This window comes from Mustela nigripes, chromosome 1 (assembly GCF_022355385.1).
Source record: "Mustela nigripes isolate SB6536 chromosome 1, MUSNIG.SB6536, whole genome shotgun sequence".
NCBI lineage: Eukaryota > Metazoa > Chordata > Mammalia > Carnivora > Mustelidae > Mustela > Mustela nigripes.
Window position 1 is genome coordinate 268203629 of NC_081557.1, and position 20242 is coordinate 268223870.

Below are 20242 nucleotides of genomic sequence, written 5' to 3' on the forward strand. Positions count from 1 at the left end.
ATGAATTTGTATTTTAATCCACTTCTGGGAAAAGACAAGCAGCCAAAGATCCAAATGATATATTAATGGTCTAAATTGTACTTTAATTCATTTTTTCCCAACACATGAGAAGTAATGAGGACCTAACTAGGCATTCCATAAGTCTTTTCAGCTAACATTGGTTCACACTTGAGGCCACAGACCATCTCAGTAAAATCTCAGATTCCACATTTTCCTCGGTGTCTGAGCCCCTGCTTCAATATCAGGAATACTTGTACCTTAATTAATCCATCAAAGGCTTGTTCTTGTGTTTTTGCTGCCATAACAAGAACTAGTGTTTTCTACCTAGGTTGCAAATAAATGTAAACCAATATTTATGGCTTCAAATAAATACCATTTGACTTGCTGAAATATTTGTGGTGGTTATACTTTGACGTATTCTAGAGAGGATTAAAAGGTTTTATCTAAGGACAATAAGTATTTTGGAAGTCTGCCTTCTTATAAACATAACATCATCATTTAAAAGAGCCTTTATAGTTTTCATGTATCTCCTGGGAAATTAACTCTGATAAAAAAAAGTTATTAAAATGAAAAAGACCATATATTGTATGATCCCATTTATATGAAAAATCCAGAAAAAGCAAATCTATAGAGGCAGAAAGTAGATTAGTGGTTGCCTGGGGCTGGGGTGGGAACAGGGCTGACTGCAAATGGGCACAGGGGATCCCTTTGGTAGAAAAATATTCCAGAACTGGATTGTGTTGCATAGAGCTGAAAATTAAATAAAATCATTGAACTACACATTTAAAACTTGTGTGTGGTTTTTATTTTATATAAATTATACCTCAATAAGGTTGTTGTTTTTTAAAGCAAGTGTTACTAAAGAAACTTATAACAATTATTTATAACATTTTATAATTCTTAGTGAAACATTACAGGGCTTCACATAAGAAAGCTTGAAGTCACTAAAATATGTCACACTCGGGTGGAAATAAACCTGTTCTTCAAAGGGCTGTTTTAGCGTATTCTGCCCATTCTGGACGCCAGAATCATGACCTTATTACCAGTTGGGTCCATTCTGGTTGTATATAGTAATACCTGGGAAAAAATGTTTAAACTTCAACTTCAAAATACGAAGTTTTAACTGAGAATGCTGAATGTAACAAATGAATTGAACCATGTCCAGCAACATAATTACACACACCCAAGCAATGGAATTCTGATACGAGTATTCCCTTTCCTTATCACTAAGAAACTGATAAAACTCTTAACATGATATAATTTCAATAGCAACAGTAATAATAAAAATTTTAAAAGACAATAGATAATATTCACTGAGTGTTTACCATGTACCAGGCATTGTTAAGTGCTGAGCAAAAATAGTCTCAATTCACACAACAACCTGGAGAAGCAGATAATATGCCCATTGTGTAACAGAAGAAACTGAATCTTACAAAGGATAATGAATGTACCAGTGTCACAAAGTAAGCAGATGGCAGGGCCAGCATTTGGATCCGAGTCTGAGTGTCCACTGTGGAGTGATTATAAAAAAGGACGTCATGGGACGGCATCCTGGGTGTGAGTGTGGTTGCCCCTTCTTGAGTTACATGTCTTTGAGGTGGTCATTCACAACGCTTTCAGCACCCACATTTACAAAATGACAATAATAATGCTATCTAACCATTATATATTTTTGAGAGAATTAAAGGTAATGAATGAAAAGCTCCCAGTATTTTGCTCAGAACATAATGGCTTCTTAACAACTGATACCTAGTAGTATTAACAGCAGGGGTAATTAGTATTCACCTTAGAAGAAAATACATATTTGATAAAGGAATATATTAAATTTATTAATCAGGAATGTGAGTTTGGGGCCCCTGGGTGGTTCAGTCATTTAAGTTTCTGCTTCAGCGCAAGTCACGATCCCAGGGTCCTGAGTGGAGCCCTACATCAGGCTCCCTGCTCAGTGGGGCGTTCGTTTCTCCCCTGCCCCTCCCCCACAGCTTGTGCTCTCTTGCTCACTCTCTCACAAACAAATAAAATCTTTAAAAAAAAAAAGTGTTAGTTAACTGACTTGTAATTCTTGGACAATCCATATAATAAAATATAAACAAGAGAAAATAAAATTTCAACCAACCATCAAGTACCTTACAACTATGTCTTACGTCTTCTGTTTCATTATTATTTCCTGTCACCCACATTGTTTTTGTAATGATGTAGTTCAAAGTTAAATATTGAGTTGTAATTTCCTGACAGTCTTTTGCCAATTACTACACATCAATAGTTACAATCATTTTTTAAAATAATTTTATGAAGCATGTTATCCGTTAAGAATTTTTTTAATTTTGCAGATTTTTTTTATTTTACTAAAAATTCTTTCGCAATATATTTTTACACCTAAATAGCCATACTTGGAAAGACATCAATGAAGTCATTTGTTTCTATTGAAAATAAAAGAAATTACAGATACAATGATCACTAGACTTTCCCCATTGAAAAAGAAAGAGCATTTGCATGTGGCATACAAATTGGGTGCACAGGCAGAAGGCCAGGCTCTGACAGCACCTGACAATGAGCTGAGCCATTTCATGCGAGACAAGAGGTGATTTCACTGCTCTCCAGAGATGAAGGAGAAATGGGAGGAGGGGATAGGCTACAAGAAGGCTTAGCTAACTAAACGCTTAGGTCCAATGAAGCTTGCCTGGTTTTGTTTTGTTTGTTCCTTTGTTTGTTTTGGAGGTATACAGTTTGGTTTTGTAGAAACTTGCTAGATTTTGCAGGAACCTACTTCGGAGCATAGGACTTAAGAATATATAGAGGAGTTAAGAACTTGAACAACCCACCCAAGGACAAACAGTGAACTTTATACTCAGTTTGTCCTGACTTGAAGTTGTCTAGCTTCAGAAAACCCCTAGATTCACAAAAATCACAGCACATCTGCTTAACTCTCACAAGGCTAGAGAAGTGAGATTTAAAGTAATGTACTCAAATTCCCATAGACAATGGACTTTAAACTAACATGGGAAAGCTGGATATAATAATGTAAAATAGTGAGATTATGGAGAGATATATACACATATACATATAATTTTACACCATTATTCATTTTACCCACAAGACACTGAAGAGAAAAGATGTTTAGGTACTTGGTTAAGTAAAAACCGAGCACTCACTCTTGCGTTTTTAATTCTTTACAATGTATATTAACTTTATAATAATTATGGAATTTATGATTTGATCTAGGACTTAATGAGAGAGATAAACTTACCATAGTGATGATGACTTGTCTATTTATGCTTAAACAGTTCTATCGATTTTTGCTTTCCACATTTTGAGGCTATTTTTTTCAAAGGTTAATTCAAAGTTATAATAGCTCTATCTTTCTCTGAATTGAATATTTTATCATTATCTAGTGACTCTCCATCTCTAGGAATGCTTTTTGCCCTCCAAGTTCATTTGTCTCATACCAATATGCTGATACCAGCTTTTTAGACAGACATTTTCTTATGCATGTTCTTTGATCAGTTACCTTTCAGCCTTAAGTTTTATACCCTTTGTTTTTATCCACTCTAAGAACCTTTGTTTTTTAACTTAAACACTTGGCCATTCACACTGACTGTAATTACTTAATTATTTTCATTTATTACCATGTGTATTAGTTCTTTAGGGCTGCCATAACAAAATACCACATACTGGGTGGCTGAAACAACAGAGATTATTTTCTCACAGTTATCAAAGCCAGGAGCAAAAGGTAGATCAAGATTTTTGTGAAGATCAAGATGTCGGCAGGGTTGGTTCTTCTGAAAACTCCCTCCTTGATGTGCAGGTACCCATTTCTCACTGTGTCTTCACCTGGTCTTTCCACGTGTACAAACCCCTGGTGTCTCTCTGTGTCCAAATACCTCCTCATAAAGTCAGATTGGATTAGTGACTAATGGGCTCCTTTTAGCTTAATAACTTCTTTGAAAGCCCTATGTCCAAATATATTCTCTGATATACTGAGGGCTTCAACATAGGAATTTTGAGGGAACACAGTTCAGCCCATAATGCTATCATTCCATCATATATTTTTCTATATATTTACTATATTCTTGGAATTTCATTCTATTCTTTATCTCTGACCTTTCAGTTAGAGTCACTTTTTTTGCCTGAAATACAGTTGACTGTTCAACAATATAAGGGTTAAAGGTGCCAACCCCACTGAGTCAAAAATCTGCATATAACTTTTTACTCCTCAAAAGCTTAACTACTAATAACCAGCTGTTGACTGCAAACCTTACTGATGACATAAAGGGTCAACTAACACGTATTTTACATGTTGTGTGTATACATACTGTATTCTTACAATAAAGGAAGCTAGAGAAAAGAAAACAGGAAAATCATAAGAAAGAGAAAATACATTTATGGTGCTGTACTGTATTTTTTTTATAAAACCTATCCATATATAAGTGGAGACATATAGTTCAAACCCATGTTTTTCAAGAGGCAACTATACATCCTCCAGGATTTCTTTGAGTTAAGAGTCTTTTGTCAATCAAGGCTCTCATTTTTTGGTTTTCCCACTTGAAAGATATTTTCTCTGGGTTTATAATTCTGGAAACATTCTTCTTTTCTATGGACACATTGACGATTGTTTTTATCCTTTTCTTATTTCTCTGCCGTATGTTGAGGCAATAGTCCTAGTCTCTCTGCCTGAAAGGCTGGATTTTGTCTCCTGTCACCTCCAACTCCCAAGATCATGAAACCCTTTCTAAGATTCCCTGCAGTTGGGCACATGCCTGCAGGACAAAGATGGTTCTAGGGCTCTGCTTTCCTTTCTGGGAATCTATTTCCACTTAGTTTTTAGACTCTAAGTATTCCTCATTTTTGACAGTGCATCAAGGCATGTTACAAGTTGCATTTTAGATTTTATCCAGAATTTATTTTTGCTTTCATGAGGAAGGTCAGTTACAATATTTGGTATGCTATTCTACTGAAAAAATAAGACTGATCCATTTCATTTAAAGATAGAGGCAGACAGAGGAGGGTGTTTTTGTTGTTGTTTCTTTTTCTGTTAATAGAGTTCCATTTAAGGGTGCCTGTGTGGCTGAGTTGGTTAAGTGTCTGACTCTTGGTTTCGACTTAGGTTATGATCTCAGGGTCATGATATCAAGGCCTGTGCTGGGCTCTGCACTCAGCTCAGGGTCTGCTTAAGATTCTTTCCCCACTTCTCCCCCTCACTGTTCCTCCCCCCATGCTCTCTCTTCTCTCAAAAGTAAATCAATCAATCAATCAATCAAATCTTTAATAATAGAGTTCCATTTTAAAAGTAGATGACTTATTTCGGACATTTTTCCCTCTATGTGCCTGTAAGATTCGCCTCAACATTAGGAGCAGCCTTGGTGGGGTAAAGATTTCAAGGACCTTAAGGACTTCGCATGAAACATTGATAGTTCTAGTATGTAGCCTTGTTTAAGCAGAGATAGCAATCTTAGGTATGGATTTAGAAGTCTAAGAGTTTTAAGAGGTCTCTGAGTTACTGTCCATTTAGAATTTGTGCTGTAAAAGCTAGAAACCATGGACTGAAAGCCATGGCCGAAAGCCATGGCTGAAAGCATGGACAAATCTGAGGAAGTTTAACTTGGAGCTCTGTGGTGGAGACGAGAAGGTGCAGGACTGAACCTACGTGAGACTGAGCACAGGAACGACAATGCGGGCTCCTTGAGCCGCCTCTGTGGAAAATGGTGCTGATCCATCACCACACTCTCCTTAAGCCAAGGACGTGCCTCAGAATCCTTCTCTGCGTGGCCTCCTCAGCACCAAGTGCCAAACGACTGCAGGAGGCAGGAAGATGCAATTTAGCAAAATAACGACCAGCGGTACCTCGTGGCTTGTTCTTCGGTTTTTCAGTTGGGACATTGTTAGCAACATGTTTTCTCAGGTGCAGCGAGAAAAAGGATTCTTTGAGTTTTCTCGGTTCACCTTTTTGGAAGCTCTGTGAAGGTGACCCACGTGAGTGCTTCCTGTAACTGACCACACAGAGACCCAACAAGGAACCGTCCAGCGATGGGCAGAGAGGAAAGGAAGACTCGTTTACAGTTTCTTCCAAATGTGGAGCGTTGTCAGGAGATTCTCCACTTTGAATTAGACCCGGAAATAAAGCCATTTAGAACTTCTCCAGCTAAATAGGTTTTTTTGTTTGCTTGCTTGCTTGGTTTTGGTTTTCTCTTGGAAGTTGAGATCAGTGTCTGTCAGCTTGATAGAGAAAGGATTGCCATTCTTCCATTTGCTCCAGCTGACCTCCACGTACGCTCGGTGTCCGCTCCTTCCCTCACCTGACAGGCTCCTGGTCTAGGTCTTCACATGCCTCACTTTTTCTCTGGTTTAAACTGACCTCCTCCAAGTCTTTTCTGATGACCAAAAGTAGACTTCGCCACCAACAGTTCCTTCTCTTGTCAACCATGTTCTTTATTTTTTTTTTAAATTTTTTATTTCAATTCAATTAGCCGACATATGTAGTACATCGTTAGTTTCAGACGTAGTGTTCAATAATTCATCAGTCGCATACAACACCGAGTGCTCATCGAATCATGTGCTTTCCTTAATGCCCATCGTCCAGTTCCCCCTCCCCCACCCATGTGCCCTCCAGCAACTCTCAGTTTGTTTCCTATAGTTAAGAGTCTCTCATGGTTTTTCTCCCTCTCTGATGACTTCATTCTCGAATCTACCATGTTCTTTATTTGCTTTGTGGCATTTATCACTCACTGGAAATACTTTTTTCCTTTTCATGTCTCGTCTGTCTCCCCTCACCAGAGCATACATTCTGAGAGGCCAGGGTACTTACTGCGTTGTATCCTTGACCCCTTCAACAGGATCTAATATGTAGTAAGTGCACAATGATATTTGTTCAGGAAATAATATGAATGAGAAAAATGTACTTTTTGTTTTGACCTGTGGACTTAATTTGGAAGGTGACTTTAATTTTAAAGAGATTCTAATTTTATTAAGAGACTTTTTGACTCTCACAGTAATGAGAAGGGACCAATTTATATCTTTGTAATGGAACATACATAGGAATTGAGATAGAAAAATAATGTAGTAATTAAAGAGACAAACACAAGAACTTGGGTTTTAATCTCAATTTTTTGATTACTAACTGTGAGACTATTAGTGAGGTACTCAGCCTCTTTGTTCCTTAGTTTTCTTATCTAAAGAAATTATGACAATGGGAAGACAATAGGATTCGGGGTAAGGAAATAAACTAATGTTATACAAACACTTAAAATGTCTGCCTTTTGGAAGACCTGTAAGTTAATTATTGATATTGTCTTATAAAATTATTATAAATGTACATTATACTCCTGTGAAGTTAACTTTTCATGAATTTCTTCATGTGTCAGGATTAAATAATCATACCTGCTTCCTAGGATCATGGTGAGGGTGAAACGTAAAGCACTGAGAATGAGGTCTGGCACATGTGACACTCGAAGACTACAGATTTTATTATCATATGCAATATATTCAGATGACTTTAATTTATTTACTCTTTTTATTCTGTCTTTTTTGTGTGTGTGCTACCAGACTGTGATCTTTATTCGTGACAAAAATTCTCATGGGCAGGAGATATCAGGATACATTGACTATGCCCACAGGCTAAAGATTGAAGATTTTGAAGTCTACTTTAGTGGAAAAAGAAGACTTCTTCCCAAACCCACAGATTTGAGGTAAATTTTTTGTACTTCTCATACCTTCAGTAAGAGAACAAGCTCCTCAAAGATATGGCAAAAGATTCTTATTTTTTGTTCTGTATCGTGCCTAGAGTGGAATATACACATATACATTATATACATATAATGTATATAATATATGTATGTATATGTATGTATATAATATGTATATATATATGGAGTGTGGTAAGACTGGCTTGAATAAAAATTTAGAAAATTTAAATGTGCAATGAACCCAGATCCACTTTTCCCATCTACAGTCTGATGAAGAGAAAACTTCAGAGATAAAGTAAGTAAATTCTCAGTGATTTTCCTTTTAAATTAAGGTCGGGGTACCAGGTGGTGGGTATTGTAGAGGGCACAGATTGCGTGGAGCACTGGGTGTGGTGAAAAAATAATGAATACTGTTATACTGAAAATAAATAGAAAATAAATTTTTTTAAAAAAGTAGAGCTTAAAAATGGCTAATCTTATAAGGCTCTTGGATCACTTGGCACTTGGTCTGCTTAGGAGCTTCAAGAACAGTCCACCTGACAGGTTCTCCCTCTCTGTTCTCTGGCCACCAGCCAGAGTACAAGCCTCTGCCTACCTTTGCCTCGTTCCCTCTCATTGCTGGCCTGTTCGGGAATTCTTTCCTACCCACATTCTGTTTACCGCTCAGCCCTCCCCTTCCCCTGGAGACCTGGTCCTATCACATATGATCTGCTCCTTTCTGTCAGTGTGTTCGCAGATCAGCCCTTGTACCTCTTTGGAAATAGGTCTTAAGCTAATTTTTTAATTCTTTTACTTTCCATAGAATCCAGAAGTGGTAGCAGCATTCTGCTTGAACTGTTCTCTATATCCAGATTGTTCGACACTTGGAACAACACTCTCCTCCTTTGACAACCTGCTGTCTTTTATCCATCATTATTGCTATTTTCTTTTCTTTTTTTTATTTATTTGCTTGACAGAGATCACAAGTAGGCAGAGAGACAGGCAGAGAGAGAGAGACTGGGGAAGAGAGAGGGAAGCAGGCTCCCTGCCGAGCAGAGAGCCCGATGTGGGACTCCATCCCAGGGCCCTGAGATCAGGACCTGAGCCGAAGGCAGAGGCTTTAACCCACTGAGCCATGAGGCACCCCCCCTTATTGCTATTTTCTAAAGGCTTCTTAACCATCACCACCTTAATGGACCTACCCCTTTTCTGATCCCACCTAGATGAACGGCATGTCATTTAATTTCCCTCTGTAATAATCTGTTTTTGTGCTTCTGCTAACCTCAAGGGTAGATTGATAAGAACTTTGTTTTCTGTACCTGTAATTGAATCCCTGGATTCTTGCAGACGTAATTTTAGGAAATTTCACTAAGGTGTGGGTATCCAAAAATATTCTAAATTTTCACTGGTCTCTCAAGATCTTTCTTGTCAAGCGCTGACACTGCCTCCTCTCGCTGTATGGTTTGCCTCACATTGCACAGATTACACTGAGTCTAAACATAGAAACTACCAAATGATCTCTTTTTTCCAGTGATGTTTCTAAAACAACATAGTTCTGACCTTAGGTGGCTGCACCTTATTCTTTTAGAAATAGATTTATTTCTTGAAGAAAAAATAATACTTCAGTCTTACCAAGTGAAATATTTTTTATACATGCACCTACTCACAAATTTTTTACAGATTCAGAGAAAAAATAATTACGTGTCCTGTTCAGAGCTAATTTATCCAACTTGGTTTTGATGCCTTCCATCCTTCTCTCTGCTGAAACTATATTTCATGTGTTCCCCCTGTTTTTTAGAAATTCTCAAGTTCACTCTCTTGACTGATTCCTTTATCTCACCTCTAAACATGCTGAAGCCATTTCTATTTAAAAAAAGAAGTCGTTTCTATTTTGAAAGATTATTTCTATTAAAAATCCCCTTTTGCACTCCAACTATTGAACTGCCTCTCTTTTGGTTTTCAGCTAATCTCCTCAAAACAGCGTGTGTCCCAATTCTCACTGCTCACATCGGCGCTAACCCATGGTAATTAGTTCTGTACCACTATTATTCCAACGGAATGACTCCTGGGAACAGCACCAGTGACTGCCATCTCGGCAAACCCATGGATTATTTCCAGCTCTTGTCTTCCTTAACTTCTCTACAGTATTTGATTAGTGTTGATTAATCATTATGCTGAGTAATTCTTCTTTTCAAAACTATTCAAATGCCCTTTTTATTTTCAGAATCCCTCACTAAATTCTTCCCTTGTTGATTTTGTACACGTTGGAATTCGTCAGAGCTCGTCCTTTGATTCCGTTTCTTACCGTCTACATTTTCCGGGGTGATTTGATCCCTTCCCTACAAGGGAGCTGTTCTTATTTCATATGCAGTCATCCCACTGCTTACTTCAGAGAACTTTCTGCGTATTCCATTAGCAACGAAAACTTATTTTCAAAATTAAACTCATCTTAATCTCTGTAGTTTGCTGTTGCTTCTGTGTCCTCCGTCTGGGCGAGTGGCACCACCTTCGCAACCCAAGGCACAATCCAGACGTCGCTCTCGACCTCCTCCTCTCCACTACCACTCCATAACTGATGATGTACTAAAAATGCCAGATTCTACACCACTCCATAACTGATGATGTACTAAAAATGCCAGATTCTATAACCTTCACATCTTGGTTTATATTAAAGCAAATGTTAGATGTGTCATTTCACCTATATGAATTGTTCATATTACTATTTCAGTATGAATCTTTATCTGGTAACATTTTAACAGAAAATACCTAACAAATAATTCCTTAATATTCTCTAATACCTAGTTACTCCTTTTTCATATTTTATTGTCTTAAAGTTATCTTTTCATAGTTGATTTGACCACATCAAAACCCAAATAATATTGTGTTTTTTTATTCCATCTTTTGTAATTCTTTTACTATATAACAGTTCCTTCCTTATTTTTTTATGCTGTCGATTTGTCAGAGAAACTGTGTCACTCATCCCAAGAAACGTCTCGTAACCTACATGTGGCTGATGGCTTCCTGCTGTCGTGTCACATCCTTCTCTGTCTTTCTGTTTCCTGTCAACTGGCCTGATAAAATCCAGGCTCAGGTTTTTTTCAGCTAACCTCTTTTAATCCTGAAGCTCAAGGTGAGCTCTTGATCAGTGGGTTCAGCTGGTGTCAGTCTGATCACTCCACCAGAAAGTTCCCCATTGGTTCATGTAAATGGTTTTAGAATACAATAACAAAAGCTACCTAAATGTATTTACGGAAGGTTGTATAATGGGAATTCTCTAAATCTAGCATTCATTCTGCATTATTTAGCCAGAATTCTTCCATAGAGAATAACTTTTTCTCATCACTTAGTTGGTTACCCTAAAATAGAATTCAGTGCATGCAGAAATACAAAATAAATATTTGATTATTTCCTTAAATTTATGGGAAAAATGCAGAACCAGAAGCACAATAGAGTACACAGGAATGCCAAATTGTTTTCGAAGTGGTTCTACCCATTTGTACCCACCAGAAGTACTATGCAAGTGTTCCAGTTCAGAAACGTTTTCCCCACTGTACTGAGTTACAAATGATCTCTCATTTTGGCTTTTAACTTTCATTTCTGTAATCACTTATCAGATTGAGCGTCTTTCATTGGTTGATCATATTTCCTTTATGTGAATTATCTATTAATCCCATCTTTTTTATTGGTTATTTATTTCTCCTTTTCTTATACATTTTGAATTCTTTTTATTTTTCTCTTTTGGACATTGATCGATCATTTGCCGTTTGTATATATTGAAAAATGCCGTCTTCTGTGTGCAATTCTGCTTTCACCTCCTTTACACTGACTTTTGATGGAAGTCAGCAGTTTTGATAGATTAATACATTTTACTAACATTTTCATCTGAGGTTTGCATTTTTTTGTGTTTTGTTTCATCAAACTCTACGTTTATGCAGGGCATAAAAATACTGTTCTATAGAGTGTAGTTTTGCTTTTTATTTTATATCTTCAGTGTATCCAGATTTAATGTTATATATGATGATTGATTGGGTAAGAGTCCACTTTTTTTTTTAAAGATTTTACTTATTTATTTGACAGAGAGAGATCACAAGTAGACAGAAAGGCAGGCAGAGAGAGAGGAGGAAGCAGGGTCCCTGCTGAGCAGAGAGCCCGATGTGGGACTCGATCCCAGGACCCAGGACCTGAGCCGAAGGCAGCGGCTTAACCCACTGAACCACCCAGGTGCCTCAAGGGTCCACTTTTTATTATAGTTTTCCTAAATGACTAATAATTTGTCCTAGAATACTTACTGAAAAGTCCACTATCTTCTCTCTCACATGTGCAGCACCATTTGTGTCTTAAGTTAGGTTCTGTATGTGTTTATTTCTGGGCTCACTCTTTAGTTTTATTGGTCTTTCCTTGAAATAATAGAATCTTTGTCATTTGGCATATTTTAGTGATAGTTTTTAAAATAAAGACAGTTTTTCTTCAGAAGCATCTAGGCTGTGCTTGTCCTTCACTCTCACATATAAATTTTAGAATCAGCTTGTGAAGTTCACACACACAAAAAAAGTTGTAATTTTGATTGGAATTTCTTTCAATTTATGGCCAATGTACAAGTAACAGCGTCTTTATGATATTCACTTTTCCATTTGTTTATTTAATTTATTTACACTTTTTAAAATTTCTTTTAATAATATTTTATGTTTCCTAATTATTGAGTTTTACCTTTTTTTTCTCATGGATGCCATATTATTTCTGAGGTTTTAAACAGTTATCTCTATTCTGATGATTCTCACTGGATAATTTTTACCACACGAGTTTAATGTAAACCATCTATCAGAATGAAACTTCATATTTTTCACTCAAGAGATTTCACACCAATAGATGACTAAACAGTGTTACCAGGGGGGTAAAAATATCTTTGGTATATGTATTGCCCTACTTAGCTCAATTTAGAACTCGAACAAAGACTTTAAAATTAAAGATTCACTTACCTTTTGATGTGCTATTCCACTCTGTGTAGGAAGAGACGTTAGTTCTGTGATTGGAATCCTGCTTTGTGGAAAGTAGAAATATTGACAGGTATGGCTATTTGCAACACAACAGAAGAGAGGGCCCTGAAAACTTGATGTCTTGTCATTTCACACTCCCTCTGCCCACGTGTTTAAGATTCAGTACCTTCCTCAGCACATGTGAGTGCCTCACAGTCAGTAGGATGTTGCCATGTAGGGAGATCACATTTTCCCACAACAACTTAGTGAAATAGGTTCAAGACGGATTATTACCATCTGAGAGAGGAAATAGAGCAAGCCACTTGCTAAAGTTCACAAGAGAGAAACGGGTGAGTGAGAACGAGTTCTTAGGAATTCCAATTCACTGCTCACCTTCAGAACACTTTTCTGAGTTTAAAAGCTTTTGTAGCCTGAATATGATTGCACTAAATAGGATCCCTGAGTTATATTCTGCCCCACGTTTAGCTGCTTACATATCCATATTTATGTATCCGTATCATTTCCACAAAGATCTAAAGTCTGCCTGTAGAGCTCTACCTATCCCTCGAGTAGACTGGTCAGGAGGAAATGAAAAGTTTTCTTTGTGTTTCTCTTTAGAGAATCTATGAAATATTCATACCCTTGACCGAGGAATGCCCTAAATATTAAAGCCTTGAGATATTATTATCAAATTTCCCTTGCAATCCCATTGTCTGTTTTATTAAAATATTTAACATGCCAAACTTCTGAAGTTGGAATTTAAAGTTGTGTTTATCCTGTGCTTAAGTGTGTTCTCATGAAAGCATCTGGTTCTCAAGTTTAAAAGAAAAGGGTTCTCAAGTTTAAAAGAAAAAGGAGTAAATGACTCAGTTCTTCTGCACAGAGTATAAAAATATTGGCGTTTTTAAGGTTATTAATATTGTTCCACATCTAAATTTGGTAACTAATTAGTAAAATATCCATTTAGTCTCTTCAACAGATATTTGCTGAATTTGAAAGAAAAGGAATATTTTGGGTGAAAAAGGATTCTGACCGAGGGAGACTTTCTGCAAACACCAGCTCCTTGATACGCAAAGTGTGGTCCATGGACCATCAGCACCTATAAAGCTCGAGAAGCACACTCTAGAGCTGTGCTGTCCGGCAGAGTAGTCATGAACCACATGTGGCTGCTGAGCACTTTAAATGTGATTAACTCTGAATTAAGCTATTCTAAAAGTATAAAATATATACCTTATTTCCAAGATTTATCATAAAAATATTAACTATCTTATTAATAAGTCTGCATTAACTACATGCTAAAATAATATGTTGGATATGTAGGGTTAAATGAGACATATTATTAAAATTATTCTCACCTTTTCTTTTTTTAAAATATAAATTTTTTTTAATTTATTTATTTTCAGCATAACAGTATCATTATTTTTTCACCACACCCAGTGCTCCATGCAATCCATGCCCTCTATAATACCCACCACCTGGTACCCCAACTTCCCACCCCCCCCGCCACTTCAAACCCCTCAGATTGTTTTTCAGAGTCCATAGTCTCTCATGGTTCACCTCCCCTTCCAATTTACCCCAACCCCCTTCTCTCTAACTCCCCATGTCCTCCATGCTATTTGTTATGCTCCACAAATAAGTGAAACCATATGATAATTGACTCTCTCTGCTTGACTTATTTCTCCTCACCTTTTCTTTTAACTTTTCTTTAGTGTGGCTGTTAGAAAATTTACAATGACATACGTGGCTTATGTTTATGACTCAATTCTCTTGATAAGTACATCTGGTCTACTTGTCCTCACCCCAGAGTTTCAATCCCATCTTGATCTTTAGAACCAGTATTAAGCTTAGATAGGCATGATGTAAGAAACCATAGACCAGAGATCACTATTTAGTGGTGTCTGGATGCAGACATGTTTTGTTTGGCCTACACGATGTATCTAAAAATTGCATCAGTGCTTGAGAGATAGGAAATGTCACATAAAATATATTGGATTTGCAGATTCTCTTAAAAACTAATAAGGTCTTCCCACACTGAGCCTGCATTCTCTCATTGCAACCATGACCTAGAATTAAATAGCAGCTGCCTTCTGAGATGGGCTATGTTCTCACCAGATTAACATAGACATAGACTTGACCACTCACACATCTTGGCATCTACACCGTCCCCCTCAAGTCACTCATTTGAGTACCTCCTGGATTCCCCCAAGTATTTGAATCTCTGACTACTAGCCTAAATTACCATCTCAGATGTTAGAAGTTATATTTGCCATCAGCCCAGTCATGCTCTCTGTTGTTCTCCCACTTGGGTGAGTTTAATTTCAGCCCTCAGGCTCTTCCAAACTACTGAGGCAAAGTCTGACATAACTTTGATACTGATAAAGATTAACTGAGCATTTATGTGGACAAGGCACTGAGCTAAATAATTTATAATTTATATTCATTTTTTCACTTACTTGACTACCTCATGGATTTTTTTTCACATTCTAACATCAAAGAATCTGCATCATAGAGATGTTAATTTGCTTAACCCAAAGTTACACACAGAGACATTTGCACTCACAACTAGAAATCCAGGACCAAAGAGGGAATCTGTGTAACACCAAATACCATAATTTTTTTTTTTAAATCAATACATGATTCTACTTTAGGACTCTGTTGTGAAAAGATATCATTTTCCTCTTTGGTCCCGTATCCATACCCTAGTCATTGTCAGGTTGTATATTTCTTTTGCAGATGTGTATCTGACTTGACAAGACCTAATTTGGGATTGTTTTTCAGAACTTGAAGCCATCCCGCTATCCACAGTTAAGACTGGGGGATTCCAGCCATCCTGTACCCACCCTTGCCACTTCCTCCTTGCCTTGAGCTTGGCAGAAAACAGCCCTTTGTACTTAACCAGGCTTATATTTTCCGTCACTATGAGTAAGAATTACAGTGTCCCACAGCTTTGTGAGGGGAAGAGCTCTGGCCAGAACTAAAAGTGGCCTTTAATTGTGGCTTCAACCTAAAAGTCTTTAGGGAAAAATTGGCCCTGACTTGTTGAACCTCAGTTATGTCCCAGGATACTTTTAGAATCTATTCATATCCTCTGAACTGTGGTTCACATAATTTTTGTAATATTTACTTGGAATTCTTATACAAATAAATTTAATTTTCCAGTACTTAACTCTTTTCAGTTTCTCTGTATCCCAAGCTAAACATTAAGTGCTGTCTCTCATGGACCACGCAAGGACGGAGAAGAGAGCCCCCCAAAGCTATGTTAAGATGAACCTCCTCCTGCCTGTCTATACAGAACCCAAACATACTGAAACTAACTTTTCCTACCAAATTCCTACTGAAATATCTGTCGCACTGTTCAACGGTAGAATTTTATTCAGACCCTGTTTGTCTCATTTCTTTAAAAAAAAAAATCAGAATACCAGAACAGTCATCTGGTGGTCTCTTTAATTGTCTACAATGTGCTTCCCTGACGATAAGTGAATAATTAGAGTGAATTATTAGTAATAATAATAAGAGTAAACCTTAAGTGAATAATTAGAGATCTGAGACAACCTCTAGTTCATTGACAACAATTACTATGATTATGGCAGGCTGCTTCTTTTACACAGGATTTTTTTCCAACACTTAAAAATTTTGGTAAAATATATAGAACCTAAAATTTACCATTTTAACCATTTTTAAGTGTACTGTTCAGTGGCACTAACTATATTTAAATTGTTGTGCAACACTTCCAGTTAATTATGAAATTATCTTAGTCTTGGAAAAGTCCAAAAAACAGTACAATAAATACCAATATACTCACAATCTAGATTAAACCGTCATTCACATTTTTCAAATGTGCTTCAACTCTCTTTAGTATGCTGCTGTGTATATACCATTTTAGAATAGCTTGCAGATTTCATCCTTAAACATTTCACCAAGCATCTCCTAAGAATAAGAACATCCCCCTATATAACATCATGTTATGATACGTAAGAAAATTAGTAATTATTTCCTACTGTCATCTAATATCCAGCTCATATGCAAATTGTTTCAATTTCTCAAAATGTGTTTTCTGACTGGTTTTGGGAAGCCTCATCCAGTCAGTGTTCAAAAATTGCTTAGCTTATGCCTCTCAGCTGTCTTTCACTCTAAGATAGCCCCACACATAGGAGGGCTCCGCACATCCCAACAAGATGTTTATGTTTTTGTTTTTTCTCTTGGTCATGACATTGAGTTTTTAATGAGATAGGGCCAATTGTTTTTTACATTGCCCTGCATTCTGGGTTTTTCTGATTGTTTCCTGTGGTCTCTTTTGACTTGTTTCTCTTGTCCTTGCATTTTCTTTAAACTGGGAGAGAAATCACAAGGCTTGATTCTATTAAGTGTAAATATTTTTTCAGTAAGAATTCTCCATTGGTGAGTAACTACACATTGCAGCGTATCAGAAGGCAACTAATGTCAAGTTGTCCCATTATTAGTAATGCTCAGTTTGGACTGGGGTTAAAGAAGAATTGCTAAATGTCTCCTCTGAAAAGACTTTCATTCATTGTCAAGTTTTTTATAGTAGCTTAACTAATATCAACTAATATTTATGTGTTTATACAAACTTATTTGTTTGTCTAATTTTCCTGTTCAAAATTTACACTTTTTTTCTTTTTTTAATTTATTTTTTATTTTCAGCATAACAGTATTCATTATTTTTGCACCACACCCAGTGTCCATGCAATCCGTGCCCTCTCTAATACCCACCACCTGGTACCCCGACCTCCCACCCCCCGCCCCTTCAAAACCCTCAGATTGTTTCTCAGAGTCCACAGTCTCTCATGGTTCACCTCCCCTTCCAATTTCCCCCAACTCCCTTCTCCTCTCCATCTCCCCTTGTCCTCCATGCTATTTGTTATGCTCCACAAATAAGTGAAACCATATGATAATTGACTCTCTCTGCTTGACTTATTTCACTCAGCATCATCTCTTCCAGTCCCGTCCATGTTGCTACAAAAGTTGGGTATTCGTCCTTTCTGATGGAGGCATCATACTCCATAGTGTATATGGACCACATCTGCCTTATCCATTCGTCCGTTGAAGGGCATCTTGGTTCTTTCCACAGTTTGGCGACCATGGCCATTGTTGCTATGAACATTGGGGTGCAGATGGCCCTTCTTTTCATGACATCTGTATCTTTGGGGTAAATACCCAGGAGTGCAGTGGCAGGAAAGGCTACTAGCAAATTAACCTTCATATTCAGAATTATTTTCATTTAATTTACTAAATTAGAAGAAAAGATGGTATTCGCCATAACAGGATTTAAATGGCATTAAAACTATAGTGTAGAGTTATCAGAGATCATAGGCAACTTCAGGTGTGCAAATAAACTGCACCAAAATTACACTTGCTTACTGTTCAGAACCCAGAACCAGTTTCCTAGAGAAAGTGTCAGCTTCCCAGGCCATTCTACAAAATGCCAACTCCATTATTATTATTTAAAAATTAATTTTTTATATGTAACAAAAAGAAACTTGAAGATATCAAAGAAATATCTCCATCCCCCTGTGCCTTCCCTGTCTCAGCTACGTAATAACAATCTCATTTGGATTAATAGAATAAGTAGTGACTCACCATGATCACCTTCCTTCAGACGTCACATCAGTGGCCATCACGGAGTCAAAAAAGTCAGGTAACATGATATCTTGGGGAACACATCTTGCTCTCTGGAGTCATAGGCAAAATCATTTTCTATTCTTAGAATACATATAAGTCAATACATTCCAGGTAGATTCTGTTTAAAAGCCCTACACTTAAAACTTGGCAAATACTAGATATCTACTGATGATTGGAAATCTAAAAATATAAAAATGCTTGAGTGTAAATCTCACAAATGAGAAGATTATTCATGGCTTGCTTTCGCACAAAAGAGTAGAAGTAACAGAATTGGGACTAGATCCCAGGTCTCCTAATCCCAGATCCAGATTCTTTTAACATTCCAACATGCTGGATATTTATCTAAGTGTACATATGACTTGAGAGTCTGTATTTTGCTTTACTTCATTTTATTTTAAAAACAGCACTAGCTTCACTAGTGATAATCAAAACCTGGTCCCCTTGCTGTAACTAATGTTCACAATCTCACAATCTCACACCCGTCTATGCCATTTTCCTTCATCTGTGCCTGAGGTAACACGCGGAGAAACTAGAGAGTGAAGTCACATGGACGAAATCCAAATCCATCTACAGTACTTCTGGTGGGGGAATTCTGAAGCCATTCTGGAACTGAATTTAGCATAGAGACTTACTACTCTTTCCACCCTGATTCCCCCTGACCCCAGAGATTCTGCTCTCCACATTAGAAAAGTCATCTCAAACTTCAGGAGTTGAGATTAGCATTCAGTAAGACAGAATTCTACTTAAACATTTTTTTAAGATTCAAGGCAAGCAAAATCCTCCAGCATTAGATTAAAAACTCCCATCAACTTTCCCGTCTTGTTTCATGTGTCTACCTACCTCTCTTCATGCTTTCATTACAAAGAAGCACTCACTGTTTCCTAGAACATCATGCTCTTTCATGACCCTCTACTGGATATACCTAGACCCACATTCTCTACCCAGCGAGCCCTTTCTTAACCACACAGTTCAAGTGTGCCCTTTTCCAAATTCTTCCATTCTCGGAACTGAGTTCACCAAGGTGATTCCATATCCTTGTGTCTACCTCTTTTCTTTTCTATTAGTTACAACATGATTTTGACATGTTTACTGTGAGCTCTTCAGCACAGGAACAACCACGGTGTTGGAGGTTTCAGATACCAAATATCTGTACCTCCTCTCTTCTCGTGGCTGTAACTGCCAAGTGACTAACACAGCAACCCCTCTGGGGAGTCATCCAACAGAGAGTTCCAGAACACCTTTGATGTGCCAAGTTCTAGGACTGGGGATACAATAACCAGAAAAAAAGTAAATATGTTCTCATAGAGTTTATAGTTGGTGGTAGGAGATAGAAAATAAACCAAAGACAAATATGTCTATCCATCTGTATGTATGTATACGTATTCGTATATACTATAGAGACTTATGCTAAGTAATTAAGTAGAAAATTCAGCATCTATACATCTATAGGAAATGTCAGAGCAAGGTACGCGCTGTGGAGGAAAATGGAGTGGAAGGGGGACTTCTGGGTGCCTTTTGAAATTAAGGTGGCCATGGAAGACCTCATTGTGCCATAGAGCTGGCACAAGCCCAGAGACACTGAAGGCACTGAGGCCGGAGGGACCAGGCAGGAGGCCGGCGTAGGCCGAGGACGCAAGCTCCTGAGGCTGGTCTGTGCGGGGAAGAGCTCGGCTGCAGTGGGGGGTCATGCAGAGCAGGTTGGAACGAGGTCGGGAAGAAGCGAAGCCAATCACATAGGACGTTACAAGTTGTAAGGACCACATGTTCATGCTGAGTAGAACAGGGAGCCACTGGAGAGTTTTCCACAGTGGACCGATGTGATTCGCATTGCATTTTTGCCTAACCAGGGGCACCTGGGTGGCTCAGTCTGTTAAGCGGCTGCTTCTAATCCGGGTCATGATTTCAGGGTCCGGGGTCAAGCCCCACATCGCCAGGTTCCCTGCCCAGTGGGGAGTCTGATCTCAGGGTCCT

At 37.7% G+C, this 20242-nt stretch overlaps 1 protein-coding gene across 1 annotated transcript in view; it reads left to right on the forward strand.

The window, feature by feature from the left end:
* Positions 1–20242, forward strand: part of CFAP299 (cilia and flagella associated protein 299) — a 579020-nt gene that overhangs the window by 483180 nt on the left and 75598 nt on the right. Inside the window, exon 4 of the mRNA XM_059397269.1 lies at positions 7540–7682. Coding sequence (XP_059253252.1) covers positions 7540–7682 — 143 coding nt within the window. The remainder of the gene's footprint in view (positions 1–7539; positions 7683–20242) is intronic.